This window comes from Strigops habroptila, chromosome 1, assembly GCF_004027225.2.
Source record: "Strigops habroptila isolate Jane chromosome 1, bStrHab1.2.pri, whole genome shotgun sequence".
Classification (NCBI taxonomy): Eukaryota; Metazoa; Chordata; class Aves; order Psittaciformes; family Psittacidae; genus Strigops; species Strigops habroptila.
In genome coordinates this window covers 91,887,649-91,901,011 of record NC_044277.2, presented here as the reverse complement: position 1 = coordinate 91,901,011, position 13,363 = coordinate 91,887,649, and the positions used below count along the sequence as shown (strand labels likewise).

The following is a 13,363-nucleotide window of genomic DNA, read 5'->3' as shown; positions in this document are numbered from 1 at the left end:
CGGCCCCGCTGCAAACCCGGGGCGGGACGTGCTACGCCGCACGGCTCGGCCCACAGCCGCGGCCGGTCACGGCGCTGAGGTAAGTGCCACCGGCGCGGTGCGAACCTGCGGCCTCAGGGCCTCCGCGCCGGGGGACGGAGCCGCGCCGAGGAGGAGGCGGCGACGGCGGCCGCCGTCGCCGCCTCCCCCTCGGCGCGGCTCCGTCCCCCGGCGCGGTTCGCCTTCGCCCTTCCGCAGGCGGGCATCTGAACATAGGCCCGCTGCCCGCTGGGGCTGCTGCCGCGGCTCCGTCCCGGGGTGAACCCTGCCCAGTAAAGCGCCCGTCGGGGTTGTTTTTCCCTTCTTCAAACGCGGTTGACGGTCGGATCGTGGGAGCCTCTTTGGCGTGAGACGGCAAAAGCGGCAAGTTAAATGTTGGAGAAAGTCCGCGGCGGTGTGTTTTGGAGCGTTAGTGAATTTGTTCTTCCAGCAAAATATCTTGGGTTCTTAACTGGAAGCAAAAGGTCATCCCATTCCCAGGGTCTCCTGCCTGAGATGTCTGGTTTTTGCAGCGCAAGGAGGGGGGGAAGTTGAAGGTGCAGGAGAAAACCGTGAATAATCTTTGTACGTGTTTTTTATGGAGAATCCCTTGCAGAATTACACTCCCTCACTGGCCCGCTTGTGTTTCCCTTATCCTCCTCAGGTGAAGTACTTCCGAGGGATGCTGATGAGCCTCTTTCAATGCACCGCTAGAAGGGTGGTTTCCCAAGCATATTGTGGACTTAAGGCTTATTCTTCTTCAAAGAAACAGAAGTTTTGTGTGGAAATGGCTCGTCCTAGTTCAAGTAAGACCTTAATTAAAAGACATTTGCTTTTGTACCCTGGACAGGTTTTTAAGCTAGATTTGAAATTCTAGAAGGTTTTGTGTAATAGGTGAAATCTATAGCTTAATTCAGAACATTTAGAAGAGCTTGAAGTTCATTTCTCCCCCTCACTCCCCCCCCCCCCCCCCCCGCTTATAAATTCATCTTTTATGTCTGCATTCTGTATAGTTCCCCAAACCCTTGCATAGTTGCAGTCAGTGTGATTGCCCGGCAACATGTTTTTAGTGTTTATAATTTATGCACACAAACGTATGCTGGTTAATTGCAGTTCCTTTTCATAATCCTAATGGGTAATAAAAATCACTCCTTATTTCTTTGCACAAGAATTATGGAGGCCTTTGAGCATTTATAGGGACTCAGGAGCAGGGTATTAGGTAACCCTAAGAGCCCTGTTCAGTCTGGTAGTAGTAAATATCCTCTTTTTGTTTGCTTGGGGTTTTTTTCTGTTTGTTTTTTAAGCTGAGGATGTGCCTTAACTTGAAAACCGTGCAAAGAACTTCACAGGTATCGTGGTAACCCCCCAACTAAAAAAACCCACAAGGAACACATAATAAATCGTGAAGATTAAGGTTGTGATCAGCAGCTCAAAGTTCAGCTGGAGGCCAGTCACCAGTGGTGACTGTAGGAGTCTGGCCAATATTGTTGAACACCTTCATTTAGCAATCTGGATGATGGGGCAGTGTAGCCTCAGCAAGTTTGGTGGTGGCACCAAACTGGGAGGAGTGGCTGATACACCAGAGGGTCATGCTGTTATCCAGAGGGACCTAACAGGCTGGGGACATGGGCTGACATGAACCTCATGAAGTTCTGCAAGTGGAAATGCCACGTCCTGCATTGGAACAACCTTAAGCACAAGGACAAGCTGGTGTTGACCAGCACGAAAGCAGCTTGGTAGAAGAGGCCCTGAGGGTCCTGGTGGGCACCAAGTTGACTGTAAGACAGCGATAAGCCCTTGGGGCAACAAAGGCCAGTGGATGTCTTGGGATGTATTCAGCAGAGCATCTCCAGCAGGCTGAGGGAGGTGATCCTTGCCCTCTGCTTAGCATGGTGAGACACACCTTGAGGGCCAGATCCAGTGCTGGGCTCCCCAGTATGACAAAGAGATGGGCAAACTGAAGAGAGTCCATCAAAGGGCCATGAAGATGATTAATAGCTTGGAGCATCTGAGATGTGAGGAGAGGCTATGGGGAGCCAGGACTGCTCAGCCTTTAGGACACCAGGCTCAGGGGCATCTTGTCAATGCATAAAAACACATGATGGGAGGGAATGAAGACAAGTTGGACTCTTCTTAGTAGTGCCCAGTGGCAGGACATGAGACAAGGGACACAAATTAAAGCACACAAGATTCCGTCTGAACACAAAGGAGCACTGGGTTTTGCTATGAAGGTGGTCAAACAGGGGAATGGGTTGTGCAGAGAGGTTATAGTCTCCATCCTTGGGGACACTCAAACCTCACCTGACTGAACACGGTCCTGCTCTGGCTGACCCTGCTTGTGCAGGGTGTTGGACTAGACAATCTCCAGAGGTCCCTCCTCACCTCAGCTGTTCTTTGATTCTAAAATATGTTGCTTTGAAATTAATATCTGAGGTAAGTTGGAAGAGAATTTTTTTGTCTCTCTAACTAGCGTGTTCCTTTTTAATGTTGTTTTGACCCGTATAAAAATGCAAAGGAAATTTGCCACCTTCTTCCCAAGCGACTTTACCTTGCAGGGGAAAAGTGGGGGGGGGAATATACATTCAAAAATAGAAAATACAATTGCAAACCTAGAAAATGGCCAAGATGCCTCAGCAGGAAAGATGTTTTTCCAAATTCCTTTAATTTTGAAGGTGACACTTTGTAACTAAGTATAGATTTTTTTCATCTTGGGATCTTACCTTACAATGAGGAAGCAAACAGTTACTGGGTGGTTGTGTCAACAGTTGTTATCGAAGTAGCACTGACTCTGTGGTTTTAGTTTAAGGCTCTGTCTTTCAAATATTGAGTGTGTTCATAGTTTAATACATGTTGCCCTCCCAAGCTTGCTCATACATGTTTTTGAGGGTTTCCAGGAGTTTCCCTTCAAATTCTAATATAGAGAAACTCAGAAACAAATTAGTATTCTGCACTTTGAGTACTGGGAGGTGTATGTGGAAGCCATCTCTAGACGTTTAAGTTTGCCAGCACTGTCTTTGTGGCCTCTTACATACAAGTACAAGCGTTTGAGCAGCCGTTTGTTTTTCCTCCCTGCACATAGACATGGCTGATTTTCGAGAGGTGTTTGCCAAAGCGAAGCACATAGCCATCATCACAGGAGCTGGTGTTAGTGCGGAGAGTGGAGTCCCGACCTTCAGAGGGGCTGGAGGTTTCTGGAGGAAGTGGCAAGCCCAGGTACATACTGGTGGTGCGTGTCTGTGCGGCTCTGCTGCAATGCCTGTCGAGTGGGTGATGGTGAAGGGTCAGAAGCTGGACGCCTTGGAGGGTGGAAGTGCTCCACAGAGCTCTCCCTTTACACCCACATCTGCAGCTCTCACCTGTGCCCTGGGGGCTGCTTTGTGCAGCTGCAGCTGCTTCTCTGTCCTTATCAGTTGTTTTGGGAAAAACAATGTTCTCTTGCAGACAGCTCTGGGTCTTTCTGCCGTCCTTGTTTTCTTGCTGCCTTGCGGATTAGCTGTGTGCTCATCTTCCAACACCCTCACTGTTTTCCTACCTCATTTCCTACTTCCTGTTTTAAACTTAAGAACCTTTTGCCAAAATAACAAAGGATGGAATCGATGATAGTGACTAGTTGTTTTTCATTAAATCTTGGTTTCTCATCATACTCTTTAAAAATGGTTAGGATGGTTTTTATTGTTTGGGGGCAGTGTTCTTCACAGTCTTTAACTTTCCCACAAGCTCTGTCTCTTGCTGGTGTGACCTTGCCAGCGCCAGGAGCCACTGGGGTGGGAGAGGAGGCTGAAGCAGGTACTGTGGGGTGGAGGGGTGCAGTGGCGAGCACCTGCGTTATTTGCATAGGTGTTTCAGGAGTCTGATCCTGCATGCTGGTGCAGGTGTTTCACATAAGTGCTACACTGTCAGTAGCTGCTGCCCCAAATGTTGCTGTCTTGTTGGCTTTCTTTATGTTTCTTAATGCAGCACTCATGAAAGATTTGATGAGGTTAAGAAGGGGTCAGAGAGATGAGTTTTTCAAGATGGTTTGAATCTAAAGACTTTTTTTCTTTCAGTGACTATCAGTTCAAATAAAGCATGCATGTGTATAAGTGCCTGGTTCTTCTGCAGCAGAAATCTTGCATTCGGCAATTTCATATCAGGAGAATTGCGTGTCGCAGCATTAGACTGAGCTACTCCTTCTCTTTAAAAGAAGATAAGGCAAAGTTAAAGTTACTGTGAAAAGTACATCTTAGATTATACCAACATGTAAAAAAGAAGGCATTAGACTTTGGTTTTGACAATGGCTGTAATTTGGCTTGTGTTACACTTACATTAGAGGCAGAAAAGAAGTTGCTAGCAAAGGAAATCTATCCACATGATGTTGAGTTTTATGACTGCTGTGAAGAAGAGAGTTTTGAACCCTAAAAATTGTGTGCATTGAAATATCTTTATCTTCTTTTGTGCTGTACTACACTCCTAATAGTTTGGTGGGGTAGCACAGAATAAGGTCCAGGTGTACTGTGTAAAACCATGTACCACACTGTTGATAACAGTTATTTCCTCATTTGATAAGATAGTTGGACTTGTCATCTCTATAGGGGCTATTAAAGTATATTTTCATCAACTGCATCTGGTTATAAAGAAGTTGTTTCTGATAACCTTGTTGTGCTGGTAGCAGTTTAAGTGGCAGGAATCTAGGAGGTTTCATGTGGGGAGGGGATTTTCTTGCCCTTTCGCTGGTAGCATGACTTGTCGTGTCTGTTCCAGGAGCTGGCTACTCCAGAGGCTTTTGCACGAAACCCTTCTCGTGTATGGGAGTTTTACCACTACCGCCGGGAGGTGATGTTGAGTAAACACCCGAACCCTGCGCATATCGCCATTGCAGAGTGCGAAAAGCGACTGAGCAAGCAAGGACGGAGCGTTGTGGTCATTACTCAGAATATTGATGAACTACACAGAAAGGCAGGCACAAAGCACCTCTTAGAAATCCATGGTAAGAATCAGCTTACCTGTCTGCTTACAGGCCAGCAAACGTGGGGGGAAGAAGAGAGGGCAGGATAAATACTGGGTGAAAATAAATTTGCCTTTAAAATGGTAATAACTTGCATGAAGTTATTTACAGTAACACCCTGTTCTCTTTTGGAAGTTGTTTTGGGTACTTCATATGCTTTGGGCATAGTTTAATTTTGATTGAATCATAGTTTAGAGGGACTGTTGTTGCTCTTCACTGTGGCCTTTCAGCTGAAGGGGCTGTGTTGGGTCTCTTTGCTGGGTCTGACCTGTGCTCAACTGTGACACTGGTCACCTCAGGTTGCTGAACAAAAGCACTCTGTAAATAATCTCCTTCATAATGCTGCCAGGTTTCAGCACTTGGCTGTTACATTCATGTAGTGTTACCCAAGTTACCCACGAGGTGTAGTCTTCAAAGTCAAATAAAGGCCATCCAGGATAAACACAACCACTTGCTCGTGCGGCCATGCCCCAGACCAGTCGTTTGATCCCTGATGTTTTATCTTTGTGTGTTTCAGGTAGTTTATTTAAAACTCGATGCACCAACTGTGGAAATGTAGCTGCGAATTACAAGAGCCCAATATGCCCTGCATTGGCTGGGAAAGGGTAAGTAATACATCTGCTTGTAAACTGTCTTTATTTTCTACTTCTGCTGTTTAATAGAAAAGGAGCCATTTTAGGAAAGTGGAGTTTTGGCTGACCATCCCATTTTACATTAGTAGTATTAACACTTAAATTTTACACAACTGTTTGGAACCATGAGTATGCTGTTCAGTAACTTCAGTGAGAGGGCATGATGCCCTAAGTCCTGTGAAAGAACAACTGTTAGCACAATGTTATGTAAGTTTTAATTAGAAGACTTTTAGGTGGTCTGAAACTCTTATTTTGGACATCAACTAGTTGTACTCTTTGAGAATGTGTGTTTTCTCCCATCCTCTTTACCTCCTGGGGTAAAGATACTAAATCAGATGCTTATTCCTTAAATTGGACTGCCATCACTCAATACATGTATTGTCCTCTTCTTTGTCTAGCACCTAGCAGCTTTTGTCCCTCAGCTCCTCAGTAAGATTCTTGTTATTACAGGTCTCAAAATAAAGATGTAATGAACAATTGGGAGGCAGGTGTCAGTTCCCAGGATTTCTGCAACTTCAAAAGTTGCAGAAAAATCCTTCAGTCGCCTTTTTCTAGCCATCCTCTTTCTTTTCTTTCACCACTAAAAAAAGGGGAAAGGCGTATGCTCATAGATTTTTAGGGGTTTTCCCTTTGCATTTCACCAATACTTCAGGTAGTTACTTAAGTGTTTGTTGTGCCTCTGGCAGAGTTTGACCAGCTTAGGACAGTTGCTTAGCTCTGGGATAATCCTGGATAAAGACCTGCTTGCCCTGTGTATGTGGTATGTTAGGGTTGTGGTAGCTGTTGAAGTTGGCCAAAGTTGCAAAGACTTCTTGATTGGAGAGTGTGCTTTAGAGAATGCTGAGTTTTTATTGATGTACAAAATGCAATTTGTACGGCTGAATATGTCTTGCAATTTTCTAACTTCAGGGCTCCAGATCCTGAAACAGAAGATGCCGCGATTCCAGTTGAACAGCTTCCTCAGTACGTGAGGACTAATTTGTGTTTTGCTGTTACCTCTTTATGCTTTGTTGTGCGTCTCAAAGGCTTTTATTACTGTTCATGTAGTTTTGGAAGGACATGGAGACTTTCTCCAGGAGAAAAAGGCGTGGGACTTTCCCCCGGAGAACTGAGTCTAAAAGTTATGGGGGACAGCAGACAATAAGAGTGTGCACTGGAAGTTTACCATGATGTGAAAGACATGGCATGTTTGTGTACTTGAGCACCAAGCCAGAACATGCCTAAATTTGTGGGGCTCGTAGTAAGTGGCGTAGTAGTAGAGTGCTACCGTGTAGCAGCAAGTGCTACACAGTAAATGTTCTGCTGCTTTGTGGGTGCTACCTGCCATTAGTCAGTCTGCAGCACTGTGCGGGGGCACAGCCACAGCTAGTCCCTTGCAGGCATTACATTTTCTTTAGAACGGCTGAAGCTTTGCCTGAGCGAGCTGCAGATGCAAGAGGCCACCGTGTTTTTTTCATCTAGTTCCTACTGAAAAGAGGCTAGCACAATTTGTCTGTCAGTTCACTTTCTCCTTAAAAACCTGTTGGCTAGTTTGTTAAAAGTCGATGGAGGCTGACGTCTGTAGCACATACTGCGTTTTAAGTTTCATGTATTTCAGGTGCTGAGCAAGGGGCAGACACCACTAAGAATCTGAGTTGCACAACTGTTCAGCAACCCGTTCCGTGTGGCCAGGCAGCACGTGTGTACTTCCAGCATACCTGTGCACAGCATCAGCTGCCCTCTGCCCAGCGTGCGGTAGAGGAGGGTGTGGGGGGGGCTGTGAAAGAGAGAAGAAGAGCAAGGCAGGAAAGATGTGCCCAAATGAGAATGAAAACATCCATGCCAGCAGTGTAACCTTGTCCCTTGGTGATGCTCAAACAGGTGCGAGGAGGACGGCTGCAATGGGCTCCTCCGTCCCCACGTTGTGTGGTTTGGTGAAACCCTGGACCCCGACATTCTCATGGAGGTGGAGAAGGAGCTTGATATTTGTGACCTCTGCTTGGTAGTGAGTGATGCACTTGTTACATGGCCTCTCAACCGGTGGGGAAGCCACACTGAAGGGGTTGCACCACCTGGGTAAAGGGGTTTCATGTGCGCTTCCCTGAGGAAACTAACAGCCCCCGAGGGATTCTCTAGCGTCAAGTGTGCAACTTTAAAAGGCCATGAAGCCTGAACATGTACATGTACTTGGAAGTCAGCAGGTTCAGCACGTGCATTGTGCTCAGCTGGCACCTGCCATCTGCACACAGGGGTTAGAGGTTCAGGTGTTAGAGGTTCGCTAATACTGTTTAGCTGTTGAATTTCTCAAACCGTGAAAAATATTACGATTATTTTGATGCTCAGTTAAAAAAGTGACAAAATGCGGTAAGAAGGTAGCTTAGCTGTTATCACGGGCTGCTTTTTTTTGTGAGGTGGTTTCCATGCTCACTGGTTCCAGCTCACTGACCCAAACACTTGCTCGGAATATTGAGTACCCTTCACAGAGTAACCCCAAGCAACAGAAGGAACATCTTGTTTTGTTTTCCTGAATGCAAGGTCTTTCCACCTACAGTTATAATCCACAAACAGGCTTCTTTGGGTTACATCAGACAAACCACTGCCAATTCTGCTACACGTGCAGTGACACTAAATGCAGATACTGATTTGGCTTCATTTCTGTAGGGATCTTTGTGCTTTAGTGGTTTTGCACATCCAGCATTCTGAGAAGGGCCCTCACCTCCTGGGTTGGTTTGGTTTTGTCTGTTTAACTGCTGGCCTGCTACACTCACTGTTTTTTGCCCTGTCCCTGCAGGTGGGGACCTCCTCTGTGGTGTATCCCGCCGCAATGTTTGCCCCACAGGTATCCGCCAGAGGAGTGCCGGTTGCAGAATTTAACATGGAAGCTACTCCTGCTACAAACAGATTCAGGTAAAGCTGCTCAGCTTTAAACCAGCAAAACTTTAGTTATTTTGCACTGAACTGCTAAAATGCTTAGAAAATTTTTAGACAAACATGATCTAGGTTTTTTCCCCAGTGCTTAAGGAATACTGATTTCTTCTAATAAGTAAGAAGAGGTGATTGCTCTTTCTTTGTAGAATTAACTTACACTAAGTTCTTACAGAGCAGCTGTGGCTGCCCCATCCCTGGCAGTGTTCAAGGCCAGGTTAGACACAGGGGCTTGGAGCAACCTGGTCTAGTGGAAGGTGTCCCTGCCCATGGCAGGAGGTTGGAACTAGATATCTTTAAGGTCCCTGCCAGCCCAAACCAGTATATGAAGACACAACTGTGTGTTTCTAAGTGTGAAGCTGAAGTTTGTCCCTAGCTCCTAGAAGTGCCTCTCCCTGAGCAGCGGGGCTCACTCGCTGCCTGCCTGTCAGACGCACCCGGGCACAGGCAGCAGCAAGCAGCGTGCCGCCGGTCGTGCCTGCCCCTTCACCCGGCTGCTTCCTTACAGGTTTCACTTCTCGGGCCCCTGCGGGACCACTCTGCCGCCGGCGCTGGCCCGCCACGAGACGGAGATCATCTCCTGAGCCACCGCGGAGCGCCCGGCTGGGGAGCGCCAAGCCTGGCGGCCGCGGCCTGCGCCTGGCGCCCGGCGGGGGCTGCGGCGGGTCGCGCCGGGCTGCTCCTGCCCTGCTCCCCGCTGCAATAAACATGCGGCTCGGTTCGGGTCCCGCCGCTGTCCCTCGTACCTCAACGACTCGTCTGTGCGCGCGCGTGCGCCGCTGGAGGGCCGTTACCGGCCGTTGGGCGCGAGGGGGCGGGGCGGGGCCGCGTGCGGCAGGGAGCGCTTCCGGAACGGGGCGGGCGGTGCGAGAGCCATGGCGCGGCGGCGGCAGGCGGCGGGCAGGCGCGGGGTGCCCCCCGCGCTCATGGGGCCACCCTCCTCGGACGACGAGGCCCCGGAGGAGGTGTCCTTTGGCGTGGCGAAGGAGGCGGCCGAGACCGAACGGAAGCTCGTGGGGGAGGCGGCCCGGAGGTACCGATACCCGCGCGCGGGCCCACTCCTCTCCCCTTACCCCTTTCCCCGCCCCGAGGCCGCGCTGACGGCGCCTCCCGCCTCCCCACAGGCACCGGGAGCTGCTGAAGGAGAAGCGGCGGCGGCGCCAGGAGCTGTTCGCGGAGCAGAAGGTACGGCCCGCCCCGCCCGGGCGGCAGCACCCCCCCCGCCCCTTCCCGCCCCGCTGACTGCTCCCCTCTCCCCGCAGAAGCGGAAGCTGCTCCCCGAGGCCCTGCTGCAGGAGCTGGCCGCCGCGCCGCCCGCACGGTGAGCGGCGGCGGGTGGGTGCTGGGCTGCCGGCCCGTGGTGCGGCCCCGCCGGGCCTTGGCGCTGGGGGGGGATGTGGGGTGGAAACGGGGCTTCGGGGGGCAGTGAGGGTGAGTTGGAAGAGTAACGCGTTGCCTTGTTGTCCTCCCCAGGCCCGAGGAGAAGGCTGCGGCAGCTAACCGAGGTATGCTGCTGCCTGTCCTGCTACCGTCGTGCACTGCCTGGCGCCTCGGGATTTGGTTTCAGTGCTAGAGCTGCAGTAGGGGAAGTGCCTCTTAAAGCCTGAAACTTGAACAGGCTGGACGGGCAGAACAGTGTTGCCAAGGGAAAACATGTAGAAAAAAAGTCCTATTTAATCTGATTCCTGCGCTGTTTACCAAAGTTGTTTGCTGTACAGTGGTTTCAGTTGAACTAGCCCGTGGTGTTTAGGAGGTAGCAGGCAGGTGTTATAGAAAAAGCAAGGATTACCAGAGGGAGATTAATATTTGGCATTTAAGTTATAAAGGCTGTTCCTGGATAGAGTTGTTCATCATATTAATACTTTATACATCATACTGTGATTTAACAGCATCTGTAAGAAATCAGGTAACTTTTTTCAACTTCTGAACTAGAAAATCTGGAGTATTCCTGACCGCTGTTTTGTTGCCCTCTTCACCTGTACTTCAAAATACTTAAAGTTTTGGGGTTTTTTTTTTAAAACAAACAACTCTTTTATCCATACCTCACATATAGTTACATAGCTGGATGGAGTAACTGCTACTTTTTCTTCCTTTTACTATTGTTTTTAAAAAATCTGTTGGCATAAACGAGAGATGAGCTCAGGATGATGCTCTGAACACTTAGTATCCATAGTACTTATTTAATTGTGAGAATGAAGCCGAGGCTGGGCTCCCCTTTGTGTGTTACTCATAGCTGTTGTGTTGCCATTGAGTATTTATCCTGATGAATCCTGTTTTGTGGTGTTAATGCCAAGGAAGGGGAAAGGGAAAGGGAAAGCTGGCTGCCAGTACTTTGGATGGTTCTCCTGAGGTATGCTGCTTCTCTTTCTTTCCTCTCACAGCCCTTCTGTGACGGCTGTGCTTTCTAGCTCTGATTGCTCAGAGCTGCTGAAAAATGCCCGTTGGAGTTATCTAGAGACCTCTTATTTTCTGCAGCCTAATAGTTGTTTCACTCCTGTTCCTCTTTCACTTACAGCATCCGATTCATAATGTTTGGGAAATTTTCTATTCAATTTACTTTAGGTAAACAGCGCCGTGGAGGTGGGGCTGCGAAGCAGAGACAAGGGCAAGTCCAAAGGCAAGGCCAAGTCAAAAAGCTGGTGAAGAAAAACAAGCAAAGAAAGGGTACCAGGTACACTGGGAGAAGATCCAGGGTGTCTATCCCCATGTGGCAGTGCTGCTGCTGCTCTGTCACTGTATGGCTGTGTTCTCTTTTCACTCAATGTTCCCCCTGCTCTTCCTCTGACTGAAAGCATGTGCTAAAAGCACTTTTAATATACTTCTGATACAGCATGCTTGTAAGATGTATATATACATATATATAAAAAGTCTATAATGTAAGTAATTTTTATATATTACATATATGTATATGCTATGACATAACTAGGCAGTCATAAGCACAGCAGTAGGCATTGTATTCTGTGCTGCTACAGGTCTGGTTGTTGAGCGCTAAATTCCCGCATTTCAGTCTTTCCCCTTTGTCACTCTGTCCTTGGAGAGGAATCACACTGGCTCCTGGGGAGACTGGGTCAAGACTCCCAAGGAACAGTGGGGCACATAAAGGAGAATGGTGACAAGTTGAAGGTCTTGGTGCATTGTTTTATTTTCTTAATACAGCTACAAAGCTTGGCTGAGCACCAAGAAACCACCACCAGGCAGTGTTGTGCCCAAGTAGCAAAGCCCTGGCTAGCAGCGTGTCTGTTGTCTGGGTTCTGTAACTACACTGCAGGGATTTACAGCTCTTTTGTTTAACTAGGTCAAAAGGAAACTATACAGCTGTGTGCTTAAAAGATCAGAGCGTAACAGGCCTCCACCAACAGCTGGCCAAAGACTTTATAAAAGCTCAGCTCTACGGACCACATGCCAACCGGGCACAGCGTAAGCAGTTTTCCTTCAGTGGGTCTGCATCGGGATTTCTCTGAGCTAAACTTAGTAATGAACACTCATCTCTTGTTTCAGCGAATGATTTTTTTTCCCTTGAAAACAAGAAAAACCCAGTGAAAAAAGCTGCAGTTCAGTTTGTGGACAAATCATGGGGTGAGTACAAAAAAAAGTCACAGTAGGTACTACTTCTTATAAAGGTTGTTTTACAGTACTCTTAAAAAAGAAAAAAAACCTTTCCCATGTTAGAAGGCTCTATCTTGCTACTGTCTAACTCCAAAGAACCTGATAGCAAGGGAAGGGTGAGAGGGCACTGCAGCCTGACTGGGGGGATGGGCCGTCCTCAAGGGAGAGCATATGAGACACAACTTCAAAGAATTACCTCGATTTTGGTACAGTAAGAAACAGTGCATGGGCCCGGAGCCACGTTTGCTTGTTGAAATAAACACTAATTGTTAAAACCTCTGGGCTGTTGGAAGTCATTTCAGGTATGTGTGAAACTTAGTAAAATAGAGATGCCTCCACATGAGGACAGGGAATTAGCACCTACTTCTCATAAAAAAAAAAAAATGACAGAGACAAATGAGTGGGGACAGGCTCATACACACCTCAAGTCAGTTCCAGCCACACAACCACAGCCCATGAGGCTTGTGAGCACTAGAGGCAAAAGTTACTGGTCTGTCATAGGCAGCGTCTGCATTTCAGCTGTGCTTGAGAAGCAAAAGCAATGCTAGATCCTGTTCTCCTTCTGAAGGAGACTGGTGCTAGCTGGTGCCCCTGGCCAGTTGAAGGCAGCTGTTGAATGTAAAGTATCAGGAAGCTTTATCAGCTTTCCAGTCAGTTCTGTTCTGAACTGCTGCAGTAATCACTGGACAGCTGCTTCTCCAGTAAGTTGGCTAAGACAGGGGTAACTAACAGCTTTTTCTTTTTTTAAGGGCAAGATAAAAAGCAGAGAGCGGCAAGGTTTAGAAAACGCTGGCTTTCAACCCAGCTTAAAATATGAGTATGAAGATAGCTTTTTCAGAAGATGCTACCAAGGACTGTTACTGGAAGTTGGCCTCTCAACCCAACAAAGGTGTTTTTCTCCCTCACTGTTCCATCATCACTTCACTCGAGCTCCAGCCAGCAGTGCCCAGGAGGCACGAACCTTCACAACGCAGTACCTGAACTGACCTCCCTCTTCTCTTCCCTCCCCTGTCTGAAGGGGAAGCTACGAAACAGTTGGGCATGCGCAGTGACTCTGTATACTTCAGGCTGATTTGCAACAGCAGGAGCTACCACCAGCCTTGGAGAGCTGCCTCCATGAGGCAGCTCCTTTGTAGAGAATAAAGATGAACAATGTTGTACTTATTGCTTTGGATCCTGCATTTCTTACAGCAATCAATTATTTTTGCTTTGCATCTCT

The 13,363-nt window shown here is 48.0% G+C and overlaps 1 protein-coding gene across 2 annotated transcripts; it reads left to right on the top strand.

The window, feature by feature from the left end:
* SIRT5 (sirtuin 5) lies at positions 1–13,304 on the top strand. 2 transcript variants are annotated; one of them, XM_030476729.1, is made up of 16 exons: positions 1–79; positions 683–824; positions 3,098–3,231; positions 4,759–4,984; positions 5,520–5,607; positions 6,544–6,597; positions 7,495–7,618; positions 8,405–8,520; positions 9,047–9,571; positions 9,663–9,723; positions 9,801–9,859; positions 10,012–10,043; positions 11,101–11,209; positions 11,834–11,955; positions 12,037–12,114; positions 12,894–13,304. In XM_030476729.1, the coding sequence occupies exons 2-9, from the start codon at positions 701–703 to the stop codon at positions 9,120–9,122; spliced, it is 942 nt and encodes a 313-aa protein (XP_030332589.1). In that variant the 5' UTR covers positions 1–79; positions 683–700; the 3' UTR covers positions 9,123–9,571; positions 9,663–9,723; positions 9,801–9,859; positions 10,012–10,043; positions 11,101–11,209; positions 11,834–11,955; positions 12,037–12,114; positions 12,894–13,304. The 2 variants fall into 2 exon arrangements, with proteins under 2 accessions (XP_030332589.1, XP_030332670.1); XM_030476810.1 differs by lacking the exon at positions 1–79 and adding an exon at positions 192–402.
* The last annotated feature ends 59 nt before the right edge of the window (positions 13,305–13,363 follow it).

Excerpts from the sequence above, each read along its gene's own strand:
- SIRT5 (XM_030476729.1), top strand. The coding sequence starts at position 701 with ATGCTGATGAGCCTCTTTCAATGCACCGCTAGAAGGGTGGTTTCCCAA. Across the intron at positions 5,608-6,543 it reads CCTGCATTGGCTGGGAAAGG|GGCTCCAGATCCTGAAACAG; the intron begins GTAAGTAATACA and ends TTCTAACTTCAG. Across the intron at positions 6,598-7,494 it reads CCAGTTGAACAGCTTCCTCA|GTGCGAGGAGGACGGCTGCA; the intron begins GTACGTGAGGAC and ends ATGCTCAAACAG.